At 37.5% G+C, this 16,360-nt stretch overlaps 1 protein-coding gene across 1 annotated transcript in view; it reads right to left on the bottom strand.

Annotated features, from left to right (window-relative positions):
• Window positions 1-16,360, bottom strand: part of MFSD6 (major facilitator superfamily domain containing 6) — an 86,653-nt gene that overhangs the window by 3,027 nt on the left and 67,266 nt on the right. The window contains exons 5-7 of the mRNA XM_025404961.1: window positions 10,316-10,477; window positions 9,264-9,362; window positions 1,612-1,892 (exon numbers count right to left, since the gene is read on the bottom strand). Of these exons, the coding sequence (XP_025260746.1) occupies window positions 1,612-1,892; window positions 9,264-9,362; window positions 10,316-10,477 (542 nt within the window). The remainder of the gene's footprint in view (window positions 1-1,611; window positions 1,893-9,263; window positions 9,363-10,315; window positions 10,478-16,360) is intronic.

Here is a 16,360-nt window from a genome sequence, read left to right as displayed (position 1 = left end):
TCATTTCTGTGATTCTACAATGTAAGAAAAAGAAACTTAGTATAATGACTTCTAGGAATAACTACAGCATACCTGCCAGTTTTTATTAATCCTAACATACCAGAAAATTTTTATTTATTTATTATTTTGAGAAGGAGTCTCGCTCTGTCGCCTAGGCTGAAGTGCAGTGGCATGATCTTGGCTCACTGGAACCTCCACCTCCCGGGTTCAAGCAATTCTCTGCCTCAGCCTTCCGGAGTAGCTGCGATTACAGGCACCCACCACCATGCCCAGCTAATTCTTGTATTTTTAGTAGAGACAGGGTTTCACCATCTTGGCCAGGCTGGTCTCGATCTCCTGACCTTGTGATCCACCCACCTTGGCCTCCCAAAGTGCTGGGATTATAGGCGTGAGCCACCACGCCCAGCCCAGAAAAAAAATTAATTAATCCTAACATACCAGAAAAAAAAGCCATATTAAAAATTTAATGTGGCTTCTGTGAAAATGAGGATGAGTACACAAAGTAATGAAAATATTGCTACTCAAGCAGCAGATATTAAAATCATCCTTTCTCCTGTTTCATCTTCTTGCTTTAAGGTATTAAAATCCTGTATATGCTTCTCCCACCACAATGTCTGGTTCTTGACTGAGCAGAGGAATGATATGAGTTTATTATCTTGATAAATTAACAAATAGGATCACGCGTGGACTGGCAATGCATATGGCTATCAGTAACGAACCAGATTTGGTTAAAATTTCACAAAGATTTTATGTTAGCTTACAAAGTTAAGATTAATTAGTTCAACAAATTTTCTGAAAGGGTAATTACTCAAACTACTCTTATTTTTAAATCTTTCCCCTTTATTTTTTTGTGTGTCCTCTGAAGCTACTCCAGACAGAGTTGACATGACTTACCAAGTAAAAGGGAGTGATTATTATAAAATGGAGGAACTGGGTCTATTTCTTTGGCTAAATGATTTATAGAAGTTACACCCATTTTCCAAAGTCGGGATACACCTGTACAGTTATCCACACTTCTATCAACATGATTTAACTACTCAGGAAAGATCACTCCTCTGGGGACAAGAAAAATCACACTTTTAGACTTATTTTTCAGGTGAGGCCACCTGCACAACCATAATTCCACTGAGTTAGGTGTCCTATCATACCCATACAGTGGCTCAATTAATTCAATAAATATTTATTGTGGTCCTATAATAATAATATATAATGCCCCCCACTAGAATTTTGGAATTACAGAGATTAATAAATATGGTTCCTGAAGGCATGAACCATGTAGTCTCCTTTCAACTGGCAACCGTCAATACTGAAATGTAAAACAAATTACAATGAAAGAATGGATTTATTTATTTTATTTCTTTCAAGAAGTGAAAGAATCATATCCTCTGAAGTTTTCCTGAACTCCATAAGGCAGAATATTCTCTCTATGGGACCTTGTATACACCCTCTTTAACTCAGTGTTCAGAGTACTGAAATTGTTTGCATGTTTATTTCCCCCACCAGACTTTCAATAAATCTTGTTGAATGAAAAGTGAGTAATTAAAACAACTGAGCCCAGTTAAGGTATCTTGAGTGACAGGTAATACTGCTAGCCTAGCAAAGGAACTGTACCTGTAAAGGCTGTATCTCAGAAGCACGGTTGTCTCTTGTGAGTTGCATTATCTCTTTAATTTGGTAGAGTGCATAGACAAAGGTCACCCAGGGAGAAGAGCTGACTCCCCAAGCTGGTTTATTCACATCTTCCTGTTCTTCCTGGTGCTTAGTTTTCTTGGGTGGAAGTCTGGGCTCAATGCGTGGCATGACATCTTCTGTCTGTTGCTGTACCAAGTCGATGGTTGCTATAGGAACAGGACTAGAGGGAACAGGAATTCTTTCTGCCAACATTGTCTTGTCTGGAGAGAAAATAATGTTTAAACTATTTTTCAGCATTTTGTACATGTTTGAACAAAGGTAAAAATAAATAAACCAAGAATCCCATATGCCCATTCCAGAGTGCTTGGTAATATTAATAAATTGCTGGTTACCAATGACTTCATTACTTGGTGCAAGTACTGAATCAATGAATGTGATGTTTATCTTTGGGTCTCTTTATAGGGCTAATAGACATTAACATATATACTTAAGAAATCTATTTTTCATTTAACTTAGAACATCAGTGGGGCATAGGTTATAATGAGTGTTGCCTTAGGCCCATTTACAGGATTATGATTAAAAGACAGGCATCAAAACAGGAAAAGCCACATGATAGTTATTTTTTAAAAAAATTTTTATTCTCATAGGTTTTTTGGGGAACAGGTAGTAGTTGGTTACATAAGTTCTCTAATGGTGATTTGTGAGATTTTGGTGCAGCCATCACCCAAGCAGTATACAATGAACTCAATTAGTAGTCTTGTATCCCTCACCCCCTTCCCACCCTTTCCCCTGTGTCCCCAAAGTCCATCATATCATTCTCATGCCCTTGCATCCTCACAGCTTAGCTCCCACTTATAAGTGAAAATATACGATGTTTGGTTTTCTATTCCTGAGTTACTTGACTTATAATATGGTCTCCAATCCCATCCAGGTTGCTGTGAATGCCATTAGTTCATTCCTTTTTATGGCTGAGTAGTATTCCATTGTGTGTGTGTGTGTGTGTGTGTGTGTGTGTATACATGTTCGTGTATATATATGTATGTATGTGTGTGTGTATACACACACACACACTACAGTTTCTTTACCCATTCATTGATTGCTGGGCATTTGGGTTGGTTCTGCATTTTTGCAATTGTGAATTGTGCTGCTATAAACATGCATGTGCAAGTATCTTTTTCATATAATGACTTCTTTTCCTCTGGGTAAATACCCAGTAGTGGGATTGCTGGATCAAATAGTAGTTCTACTTTTAGTTCTTAAGGAATCTCCATACTGTTTTCCATAGTGTTTGTACAGTTTACATTCCTGCCAGCAGTGTAGAAGTGTTTCCTTTTCACCACATCCGCACCAACATCGATTATTTTTTGATCATTTGATAATGGCCATTCTTGTGGGAGTAAGGTGGTATCACATTGTGGTTTTGATTTGCATTTCCCTAATCACTACTGATGTTGACCATTTTTTCTTGTTTGTTGGCCATTTGTGTATCTTCACTTGAGAATTGTTTATGCATGTCCTTAGTCCACTTTTTGATTTTTTTTTTTTTCTTGCTAATTTGTTTTGAGTTCCTTGTAGATTCTGGATATTAGTCCTTTGTTGGATACATAGACTGAAGATTTACTCCCACCCTGTGGGTTGTCTATTTACTCTGCTGACTGTTCCTTTGGCTGTGCAAAAGCTCTTTAGTTTAATTAAGTCCTATCTATTTATCTTTGTTTTTGTTGCATTTGCTTTTGGGTTCTTGGTCATGAAATCTCTGCCTAAGCCAATGTCTAGAAGGGTTTTTCTGATGTTATCTTCTAGAATTTTTAGTTTCAGGTCTTACATTTAAGTCCTTGATCCATCTTGAGTTGATTTTTTTATAAGGTGAGAGATGAGAATCCAGTTTCATTCTCCTACATGTTGCTTGCCAATTATCCCAGCACCATTTGTTGAATAGTGTGTCCTTTCCCCACTTTATGTTTTTGTTTGCTTTGTCAAATATCAATTGGCTGTAAGTATTTGGCTTTATTTCTGGGTTCTCTATTCTGTTTCATTGGTCCATGGGCCTATTTTTATACCAGTACCATGCTGTTTTGGTGACTATGGCCTTATAGTATAGTTTGAAATCAGGTAGTGTGATGTCTCCCAATTTGTTCTTTTTGCTTAGTCTCACTTTGGCTATGCAGGCTATTTTTTGGCTCCATATGAATTTTAGGATTTTTTTTTCTAGTTCTGGGAAGAATGATGGTATTTTGATGGGAATTGCATTGAAGCTATAGATTGCTTTTGGCAGTATGGTTATTTTCACAATATTGATTCTACCCATCCATAAACATGGGATATATTTCCATTTGTTTATGTCATGTATGATTTCTTTCAGCAGTGTTTTGTAGTTTTCCTTGTAGAGGTCTTTCACCTCCTTGGTTAGGTATATTCCTAAATATTTTTTGCAGCTATTATAAAAGGAGTTGGGTTCTTGATTTGATTCTTATCTTGGTCACTGTTGGTATATAGCAGAGTTACTGATTTGTGTACATTAATTTTGTATCCTGAAATATTGCTGAATTCATTTATCAGTTCTAAGGCCTTTTAGGAGGACTTCAGGGTTTTCTAGGTATACAGTCTTATCATCAGCAAACAGCGACAGTTTGACTCCTCTTTACCGATTTGGATGCCCTTTATTTCCTTCTCTTGTCTGATTGCTCTGGCTAGGACTATGTACTATGTTGAATAGAAGTGGTGGGAGTAGGCATCCTTGTCTTGTTCCAATTTTCAGAGGGAATGCTTCCAACTTTTCCCTGTTCAGTATTATGTTGGCTGTGAGTTTATCACAAATGGCTTTATTTCATTGTGGTATGTTTCTTGTATGTTGATTTTGCTGAGGGTTTTAATCATAAAGGGATGCTGGATTTCATCAAATGCTTTTTCTGCATCTACTGAGATGATCATGTGATTTTTGTTTTTAATTCTGTTTATGTGGTGAAAGACATTTATTGACTTGCATATGTTAAACCATTCCTGCATCCCTGGTATGAAACCCACTTGATCATGGTGGATTATCTTTTTGACATGCTGTTGGATTCGATTAACTAGTATTTTGTTAAGGATTTTTGCATCAATGTTCATCAGGGATATTGGTCTGTAGTTTTCTTTTTTTGTTATGTCCTTTCCTGGTTTTGGTATTAGGGTGATACTGGCTTCATGGAAGGTTTTAGGGAGGATTCCCTCTTTCTCTATCTTGTGGAATAGTGTCAATAGAACTGGTACCAATTCTTCTTTGAATGCCTGATAGAATTCAGCTGTGAATCCATCTGGTCCTGGACTTTTTGTTGGCAATTTTTTTATTACTGTTTTAGTCTCACTACTTAGTTGTCTGTTCAGGGTTTCTAATTCTTCCTGATTTAAGCTAGGAGGGTTGTATCTTTCAAGGAACTTATCTCCTCTGTGTTTTCCAGTTTATGCATGTAAAGGTGTTAATAGTAGCCTTGAAGGATCTTTTGTATTTCTGTGGTATCAGTTGTAATATTTCCTGTTTTGTTTCTAATTGAGCTTATTTGGATTTTCTCTTTTCTTTTCTTGGTTAATCTTAATGATATATCAATTCTATCTTTTCAACCAGCTTTTTCTTTCATTTATTTTTTGTATTTTTTCCTTTCAATTTCATTTAGTTCTTGTCTCATCTTGGTTATTTCCTTTCTTCTGCTGGGTTTGGTTTGTTCTTGTTTCTCTAGTTCCTTGAAGTGTGACCTTAGATTATCTACTTGTGTTCTTTCATACTTTTTGATGTAGGCATTTAAGGCTATGACCTTTCCCCTTATCATTGTCTTTGCTGTATCCCAGAGGTTTTGATAGGTTGTGTCACTATTATTGTTCAGTTCAAAAAATTTTATTTTTTATTTTTATTTTATTTTATTTCATTTTATTTTTCAGATGGAGTCTTGCTCTGTTGCCCAGGCTGGAGTGCAGTGGTGTGATCTCGGCTCACTGCAAGCTCTGCCTCCCAGGTTCATGCCATTCTCCTGCCTCAGCCTCCCGAGTAGCTGGGATTACAGGCACCCGCCACCACGCCCGACTAATTTTTTGTATTTTTAGTAGAGACAGTTTCACTGTGTTAGCCAGGATGATCTCAATCTCCTGACCTCGTGATCCACCTGACTCGGCCTCCCAAAGTACTGGGATTATAGGCGTGAGCCACCGCGCCCAGCCAGTTCAAAGAATTTTAAATTTCCATCTTGATTTTGTTGTTGACCCAATGATCATTCAGGAGGTTATTTAATTTCCATGTATTTGCATGGCTTTGAAGGTTCCTTTTGGAGTTGGTTTCTAGTTTTATTCCACTGTGGTCTGAGATAATACTTTATATAATTTCAATTTTCTTAAATTTATTGAGACTTGTTTTGTGGCCTATCATACATCTTGGAGAAAGTTCCATGCACTGATGAATAGAATGTATATTCTGCAGTTGTTGGGTAGAATGTTCTGTAAATATCTGTTAAGTTCATTTGTTCTAGGATATAGTTTAAATCCATTGTTTCTTTGTTGACTTTGTCTTGATGACTTGTCTAGTGCTGTCAGTGGAGTACTGACATCTCCCACTATTATTGTGTTGCTGTATATCTCATTACTTAGATCTAGTAGTAATTTTTTTATAAATTTGGGAGCTCGTGTTAGGTGTATATATATTGAGGATTGTGAAATTTTCCTGTTGGGCAAGGCCTTTTATCATTATATAATGTCACCCTTTGTCTTTTTTAACTGCTGTTGCTTTAATGTTTGCTTTGTCTGATATAAGAATAGCTACTCCTGCTTGCTTTTGGTGTCCATTTGCATGGAATGTCTTTTTCCACCCCTTTACCTTAAATTTATGAGTCCTTATGTGTTAGGCGAGTCTCTTGAAGGCAGCAGATACTTGGTTGGTGAATTCTTATCCATTCTGCAATTCTGTATCTTTGAAGTGGAGCATTTAAGCCATTTACATTCAACGTTAGTATTGAAATGTGAGGTACTGTTCCAATCATTGTGTTATTAGTTGACTGTATACCTTTTTTTTGTTGTTGTTTTTATAGGTCCTGTGAGATTTATGCTTTAAAGAGGTTCTGTTTAGATGTGTTTCCAGGATTTGTTTCAAGATTTAGAGCTCTTTTAGCTCTTGTAGTGCTGGCTTGGTGGTGGCAAATGCTTATAGTTCTGGTTTGGTAGTTCTTAGAGTGCTGGCTTGATAGTGGCAAATTATCTCAGCATTTGTTTGTCTGAAAAAGACTGTATCTTTCCTTTATTTATGAAGCTTAGTTTCACTGGATACAAAATTTTTGACTGGTAATTGTTTTGTTTAAAGAGGCTGAACATAGGGCCCCAATCCCTTCTAGCTTACAGGGTTTCTGCTGAGAAATCTGCTGTTAATCCAATAGGTTTTCCTTTATAGGTTATTTGTGCTTTTGCCTCACAGCTCTTAAGATTCTTTCCTTCCTCTTGACTTTAGATAAACTAATGACAATGTGCCTAGGTGATGATCTCTTTGTGCTGAATTTCCAAGGTGTTCTTTGGGATTCTTGTATTTGGATGTCTAGGTTTCTAGCAAGTTTTCCTTGATTATTCCCCCAAATGGGTTTTCCAAACATTCAGATTTCTCTTCTTCTTCAGTAACTCCAATTATTCTTAGGTTTGTTTATTTAACACAATCCTAAACTTCTTTGAGGCTTTGTTCATTTTTTAAAATTTTTCTTTGTCTTTGTTGGATTGAGTTAATTCAAAAACCTTGTCTTTGAGCTCTGAAGTTCTTTATTCTGCTTCTTCAATTCTATTGCTGAGACTTTCCAGAACATTTTGCATTTCTCTAAGTGTGTCCTTTATTTCCTGAAGTTGTAATTGTTTTTTTATTTATGCTATCTCACTGAAGATTTCTCCCCTCATTTCTTGTATCATTTTTTTCAATTTCCTTAAATTGGACTTCACCTTTCTCTGATGCCTCCTTGATTAGCTTAATAATGGATCTTCTGAATTCTTTTTCAGGGAAATCAGGGATTTCTTCTTGGTTTGGATCTATTGCTGGTGAGCTAGTGTGATTTTGGTGAGGCAGGTTAAAGAACCTTGTTTTGTCATTATTACCAGAATTGTTTTTCTGGTTCCTTCCCGTAGGCTATGGCAGAGGGAAGAGCTGGCACTGAAGGCTGCTGTTCAGATTCTTTTTTCCCACAGGGTGTTCCTTTGATGTAGTACTCTCCCCATTTTCTGAGGGATGTAGCTTCCTGACAGTCAAGCTGTAGTGACTGTCATTTCTCTTCTGGATCTAGCCACCCAACAGGGCTACCAGGCTCCGGGCTGGTACTGGGGCTGTCTGCATAGTGTCCTGTGATGTGAACCATCTTCATTCAGGTCCCTCAACTGGATACCAGCCCAATATTTGGCGTGTCTCCCAGGTCCTGCAGGAACAATCCGCTTCCTCCAGAGGGTCTGTGTATTCTCTCAGCTTTCCTGGTATATTCCTGCAGTAGTTCTGGAGCAAAAGCACGATGCAAGTCCCCACATGTTACTCTGTCCATCTGAGTGGGAGCTGCAACCTAGTCCTGCCTCCTATCCGCCATTTTCCTGATAACACTCTCTCCAGAACACAATTGTTTTAAAAACTAACCCAGTACCATATTCTCACTAATCAAAGATGAGTTAAAATTTGATTGCTTATTTTTATGTTTCTTACATTGAATGTTAAATGATTTTAATTTTTTTGTGATTAATAGCGAAGATATTCAAGTCCATAAATTTTTCTCAAAATACAACTTTAACTACATCTTATAACTTTGGGAGAGCCATGATAGCTATTTTTATTGGTCTTTTACAGGAGGCATGGACTGAGGCTGTGTAACAGAGAGAATCCGCTTAGGATTATAAAAGAACAAAAGAAAGAAAAAAAAGTATTGGTCTTTCTAAGTAACTCATTGAGATTAAAATCTGTCTCTGAAGCTTCTGTAACAAGCAAGTTTTTCTCTTCACAGAAGCATTTCAGGGCCTGAGGCTAATGCTCCCAAAGGATAGGACACCCAAAGAAGATGAGCCCTGTTCTGGGGCGAAAAAGCTGAGCAAGAATATTTTCATCCTCCTGGTTGACCTTTTTCATAAAAAGTTCAGTCAGCTCATTCTCATCTACACATTAATATTTGATATAACCTCCTTTTTGTAGAACAATCTTAATAAAGGCCATCCCTGGTTCAGAGAAACATTCAGATTTCAGGTCTTGACTTTTTTTTTTTTTTAAAAAAAAACAAATGAAGGTAAGGCATAGAGAATATTACCATTCACTCCCTATCCCTAGTAGCAAAATGACTGTATAGCCTTATATGTATTTGACTTACATTTGAAATACCTTTAGAATACCAGAGAAACTGAAAACTAATACTTCCCTAGGACCTTGCACTATAAAAGAAAACAAACAAAAAACAAGAAAACCCCAAGCTACTTAAAACAATACTTTTTCTATGTAGTAGGTGGATCTCTTCAACAAAGGTCCACATGAATTCATCGATACGCCACTCAGAAAATCAAGCCAAGTAGGCCTGTTGTACATTCTGTACCACTTCTAGGCTTCTCTGGGGGCATGTGTTGATTTCCCATGGCCTGAACTGTTAGGAATATTAAGAAAGAATGGAAATAATTACCTTCTTCCTCATCTGGCACTGCCAGCCACTGGATCAGGGCAAAGAGCAGTAGGATCACCAAGCAGGCCATGCCGATTCCTCGGAAGGTTGCAGCAGCCCCTATAAAAACAAACAGCACTCTCTATAGAGTAATTCCAAGAAATGCAGATAGCGCTCATCTAAAACCGTCAGTTTTCTAAAGATCAAAGCAAAGGAAGCACAGCTTGGGACAAACCAGAGAAAAGGGTTTGGCTATTAGCTCCACATAATGGAAAAACACAGGGCTGGGTACATGTCAAGAGACCCAGGGCTGATACTGGATCCGCCATCGATCGATTATAAAACTGCATTTATATAGGATTATTTCTCAGTGCCTTTCACCATGACTCATACAATTCAATGGTGCTCTCCTCTTCATATGAAAAGACCATTTACCCAATTATTAACTAACAGCGCTATTAATCTGTAGTTGGAACAGCAGTGCTCAAATAATGCTATAAATGCACACATTTCCTGGGGCCCACCTTATATATTAATAGATGACTGAGCAGTTAAGATTCCTGGAGCAGAATAATCTCATTCCTATTTCAGCTCCTATGTTTCTAATAAGAAAGATATGACAAGACAGACAGATTTTATTATCATAAATGTAGTAGCATTACCAAAGCCAGCATATGGTTAGATTCTTCTGGTTCACAATCTCCTAATGGAGTAACAATGATGACTTTTATTTCCTTTAGGATTATTATCAGCAGGTTTAAGGTACCTTATTTTAGACTAAAAGCACTCATGCTAATTCATTTGTTTGGCTCCTTTGAGGGATCTCTGTAGCATCTCATTAAGCTGATTGTCAGAGGAGTGTGCACAGTTACAGGCTGGCTCAAATCAGCTTAACAACGTAAGCATGCTGCTTTACAATTATGACTACCATGAAATCTAGAAAGAGATTATGAATACTGGAATTTAGCTTTGGGCAATCTTCAGTAATAACTGGATTGTTTATTGAGGTATTGCTGGAAAAAAATTATGTTTTAATTATAGAAAAGAAAAAAATGGGAGAAAGCCATTCTTACCAAAATAATTGACTAACACGCCTCCAATCATGGCACCACAGCCTCTTCCCAAACCCAGGTGAAGGCCCTGCAGGATGCCCTGAGCAGATGTCCTCAGCTCAGGGGGAACAGCTGCACTGAGGTAAGAAATGCATGCTGCCCAGATGGCTGCGTGTGTCACTCCTGGAGAGGAAGAAGAGCAGGAGGGATTGGTTGGTTAGCATTTCTTAGGCTACTCTGTTTTGAAATGTGAATTATTTAACTAGGCACCTATTTTTAAGATTTGTCGTGGTAAAATATACATTAAAAATTTACCATTTTTACATTTTTAAATGTACGGTTCAGTGGCACTGAGTACACTCACAAGTACAGCTGTCACCATCATCCATCTCCAGCACTTTTTCACTACCACAAACAAAAATTCTGTGCCCATTAAACCATAACTTACACTCACCCCCTGTCCCATCCCCTGACAACCACCATTCTACTTTCTGTCTCATGAATGTGACTCCCATTCATTTTGTTCATCTTTTCATCTATGGATAGACATTTGGGTTGTTTCCTTCTGCTACTGTGAATAATGCTGCTATCAACCTGGTATGCAAGTATCTGAGTCCTTGATTTAAATTCTTTTGAGTGGCTGGGTGCAGTGGCTCACACCTTTAATCCCAGCACTTTGGGAGGCTGAGGTGGGCGGATCATGAGGTCAGGAGATCGAGACCATCCTGGCCAACATGGTGAAACCCTGTCTCTACCTGTAGTCCCAGCTAGTCAGGAGGCTGAGGCAGTGGAATTGCTTGAACCCAGGAGGCAGAGGTTGCAGTGAGTCAAGATCGCGCCACTGCCCTCCAGCCTGGCAACAGAGCAAGATTCTGTTTCAAAAAAAATTCTTTTGAGTATGTAACTAGAAATGCAATTGTTGGGTGATATGGTCACTATATGTTTAACACTTTGAGGAACTACCTTTTTTCCACAGTAGCTGTACCATTTTTAATTCCCACCTGAAATGTATGAGAGATCCAATTTCTCCACCTCCTTGCCAGAACACACACACACATATATATATATTTTAAATAGCAATCATAATGAATGTGAAGCAATTTCTCATGTTGTCAATTTGCTTTCCCCTAATAGCTAGTGATTTCGAGCACCTTTTAGGTGTTTATTGGCTATCTATATCTTCTTTGAAGAAATGTTTATTCAAGTCCTTTGTCTACTTTTTAGTTGGGTTGGTTTTTGTTATTGAGTTGTAGGAGCTCTTCATATATTCTGGGCATTCATCCCATCCAGGGCACCTACTTTGACATTAGGATTATTTCTACTTTTCTCCATTATAATTAACATCATGATTAACATTGCTTTTTATATACCTTGGATTATTTACATTGGCTATAATTCCAAACAAGTGGGGTTAATGATTCAAAGGATATAACAGTTTTTATATTTTGTTTTGTTTTGTTTGAGACGGAGTATTGCTCTGTCACCAGGCTGGAGTGCAGTGGTGCAATCTCAGCTCACTGCAACCTCTGCTTCCTGGGTTCAAGTGATCCTCCTGCCTCAGCCTCCCGAGTAGCTGGGACTACAAGCGCCCACCATCATGCCCAGCTAATTTTTGTATTTTTAGTAGAGACAGGGTTTCACCACGTTGGCCAGTTTGGTCTCGATCTCTTGACCTCATGATCTGCCTGCCTCAGCCTCTCAAAGTGCTGGATTAGTGAGCCACTGCACCCACCCATGCTTTTTAGTATATAGTTCAATAAAAAAAAAAATGAGTGCAGAAACAATTTACCAGGTCCCATTACCAGTTTTATATCTTCACCATTTACTGGAATGACAGGAAGATGGAGATAACAGGTGGAAAAATGGTCATTATTATGCAGTAACTGCATTGTCTGAATTAAAATCTTCATTAAGACACTGCTTTAAATGTAAAAACCAGATATTGTCACAACAGGTTTTATAGCTAGATGGGATTAAGAAATCATCTGGTTCCATCTAGATTATTCCCTGAGAAATCGTCTCATTTGGAGATAATATCATAAGAGACTCTTAACTCATATTTTGGAAAATTAAACTAAAAGATCAAAATTCTTTTAAAATTTGATCTGACAGTAGTCTGCCTCTGACCAGAATGGAATAACAGGGACTAAATTTATTATCCTTCCTCAAGTAACTAAAAAACTGGACAAAATATATGAGGCAGTGGTTCCCAAGGGACATCAGCAACAAGGACAGTGATCCCTGAGAGATGGGAAGCAAATGAAAAGCTTTAGTTTACTGACTGATGAGAGTCTGAAATCTGCAGGGCAAAAAAGAGAACTGCCAAGTTGAAGACTATAGCCAAGAGTCTAGGGAGCCAAGGTGGCTAGAGTTCCAGGGCAGGATGCCAGAGAGGAGACAGCATCATAGGGAGAAAACTCCAGAGATCTACAGAGGGCTCCCCTAATGTATTCAGCAGAGTACCGATCAGCAAAACATGTGCAGACGCTAGCCAGAGTGAGGGAAAGAACTACCCAAAACCATTTCAGAGAGCAATACCCAGAACCCACACAAGGCGGGGAACACTTCTTCCCACCAGCCAAACTGGAACAACTCACGATTCCTAGGACTGGTAGAGTAGTCTGAACAAAGTCTTTTGTTAGTATTATGAAATAATTAGCCCTAGACTAAACACTGCTCTTGTCTCATCTACGTAATCTTAAAAGCAAGACCCAAAAGGATCACACTATTTCCAAGTAACTTAGCTGTGTCCCAGAACAAAGCTCGAGAACATTTATAGGAAGACAGAAATAGCCAACACCCAACCAGATACCATTCACAATGTCTGGCATACAATAAAAAAATTATCAGGGATGATACTACTTAAGTCGGTCCATAATGGAATAAACACTGTTTTTACTGGGCACATTAGATTGTATGCCTCACAGTTAACTGAGAAACATTAAAATAACTTTCTTAGGTTTTATATATGTTTCAGTCATCATTTTAACCAGGTTTTTTTTTTTTAACTACTAAGATGGACTAGATCATTAGCAGTAGCATACACAATTAATTTCCTAAAAAGTCAAATAATGTGTTTGCTTTATCCGGCAAAACAATTGCAGTACCCTAGATAATGCCAGCTTTCTCAAAATTGAATAATGCCTGGCTAGTCTTAATTATGAGTATTTACACCATAGTACACAATGGGAATAATTTTAAGTATTGTCATTTCTATTATTAAAGATGATTCTAAGTCCATTTCTTTTCAGATATGCAGATTTTTTTTCATTAACCACACTAGAGGAAAAACCCAAAAATATTCCAAGAAATAAAATTAGTTTATTCAAAATTAATTAGATTCAATAGCAAAATCCAACATAGATTTGGAAATCATTTCTTAAAGATGAATTACTGAAGACCTGAAACCACATCAAATGGTAGTAGGTTAACTTCAATGCTGATGCCAAACCTATTGTTATGTGTATGTCTAAGCAATCAATTGCAGGATTTACAAGCAACCAAAACGTTAAAATATATTTAGTATAATTCTAGATTAAAAAAAAAAAACAATTCTAGCAGTTATTCTTTTAAGTGTGAAGGCTTGGGCACACACAAACTCTTCCAACAATAGGGTTTGTCTCTTTTTTCCCCTCTCTCAGAAATTCTAATCATTTTCTAAAACTTTGAGTGTTCTAAGATAATTAAATCATTTTCCAGTGGGATAACTTAAGTCAGGATGCTTTTAAACTATTCTTAGAATTTACTGACTAGTATTAAGTGGTAGTTGTAAAAGATTTTCTACAGTTAGACTTCTAGTTTCTATATTGCTTTTGAGACTGATTAGATAATTGGGAATTACATTCTTTAAATTAACTCAGGGCATTAACTGAAGGAAAAAATAGTAAAGCACAAAAACAAAATTTCTGATACTAAAAGCAGAAGAATGAAAGCCACTCTGCTTGTATGCTCTGACATTTTCCAGGGAGGATATAGGATTAAAACTGACTTCCCTAAAATAACTTACTTTAAGATATCGTGTAAGTGGAAGAACCAATTAAATTCATTTCATTTCTTAGATAGGAAACCAGCAAAACTTAGCAATCCGTAAGAAGGGACTGAATTAGAACATCATCTGTGTATACAAAAGAGTTGTGGAGTTGCAGTTCTTGTTCATAAACTGGAACATGCACTTTCTACTAATCTTAATAATCTGAAACTCTTGCCAATGTTTTTACTACAGTTGTATTCTGATTCTCTAGTTTTAAAATAACAAAAAAAAAGCAACCTAGAAACTTGAAAACCCTCCACAATTTTCCATATTTGTAAGACAAGATTAGGAAGTCTTAGGAATTGTGCTACCAAAAACAACATTCCTGTAAAGTAGAGCGGATGAAAGATATTATAAACTAGGAAAATAAAAATGCTTCTACTTTCTTAGTTATTAGAGAACTGTGAAAAAGCAGTAAATGATTATTCTTTAGGTGATGAAATAAGCACATTTACTCAGTGGCATGGGTAAATGTGTTTACACTAGAGTAACAAATTTTTAAACCTTTTTAAGTATGAGATAACTGAGGTGGTAGATCAGTCAAAATAAAAGCTATTTTGACTGACAACAGTAACAAGGGCACAGGAGCTGACTCTCCTTGCAATATGTGTTAACCCTTCCATGGCTACTTGTCATAAAACCAGTGAGCCTTCAGTGGCAATCCAATACCAACTCACATAACAGGTGCTTAAATATATTGATTGAGAATGAATGACTCTCAGAGACCAAGTAGTCCACACAAACTTAGTTTCTCAGTCCTTTCTTACCTTTACTGGGATCCCCCAGGATTGACTTTGAGGCACAATGAAAATCAAGAGATATATCCACACTACCTACTTACTGCCAAGACTTTTCTTTGGGATACATTACATTTGAATAACCTAGAATCATTAAAAATAATTAGGAGTAACATTCATTGTTTTCATTAATTTTTTTTTTTTTTTTTTTTTGAGACGGAGTTTCACTCTTGTTGCCCAGGCTGGAGTGCAATGGCATGATCTCGGCTCACTGCATCCTCTGCCTCCCGTGTTCAAGCGATTCTCCTGCCTCAGCCTCCCGAGTAGCTGGGACTACAGGTGTGTGCCGCCACGCCCAGCTAATTTTTGTACCCTTAGTAGAGACAGGGTTTCACCATGTTGGCCAGGATGGTCTTGATCTCTTGACCTCGTGAACTGCCTGCCTCAGCCTCCCAAAGTGCTGGGATTACAGGTGTGAGCCACTGTGCCCGGCTCTGTTTTCGTTAATATTACCACATCAGCTTACTCTACAAGGAATTGTGCTGTTTTACACAGATATTGAATCTATTCCTCCAATGGGTACAGTACTATTTTTTCTTCATTTTCCATAAAGGAAACCAAGACACAGAGATATTAGATGCCTTGTCCAGAGTCACACAGACAACAGAGTTGTTGAATAGGATTTGAACCCAAGGTGTCTAAGTTCAGAGCCTGGGTGCTTAAATATTATACTATATGTTCTCAGAACAATTATTAGAAGTATTGTATAGTAAATGTAACTGAATACTTTGAGAGATTTTGTTGTTAATATCAAACATGGCCCACAAGCTACCAGTTTAAAAGATGATATTCTTAATAACTCTTCTTTACCCTTTCTGAAGAGCTGACATATCATTTATTGTTTTTTAAATGTCCCAAATAACTCTTTACCTTATAACACTCAACACTGGTATCTGATTCTACAACACGCGTTTCAAAATTGTTCAGTCTTGGCCCACAAGAATGCTCTACTGAAATAAATGGCATGTATGAGCAGGAAAAAAGTCCTTTCTTCTTAAGGAGACAGCTGCTCTTTGTAAAATGTTGCTTGGCTTGGGGAAATCACATTATAGTGGCTGGGAGGAGTGAGAATTGACACAGTACTAGGGAACTAGGATTTTTTTTTTTTCTTGCTTCTGCCACTGACTTAAGCTTACTGAACAAAACATAACTATCCCTTTAGCACTGGCACACAGAATCAGTTGTGACAAACCTTTTCCACGAATAGACCAAAGTATGCATTGCAATTGGTTCTGGGAT

The sequence above is a fragment of the Theropithecus gelada genome, chromosome 12, assembly GCF_003255815.1.
Source record: "Theropithecus gelada isolate Dixy chromosome 12, Tgel_1.0, whole genome shotgun sequence".
Classification (NCBI taxonomy): domain Eukaryota; kingdom Metazoa; phylum Chordata; class Mammalia; order Primates; family Cercopithecidae; genus Theropithecus; species Theropithecus gelada.
The sequence above is the reverse complement of the archived record's forward strand: the minus strand, read 5'-3'. Positions and strand labels throughout refer to the sequence as shown.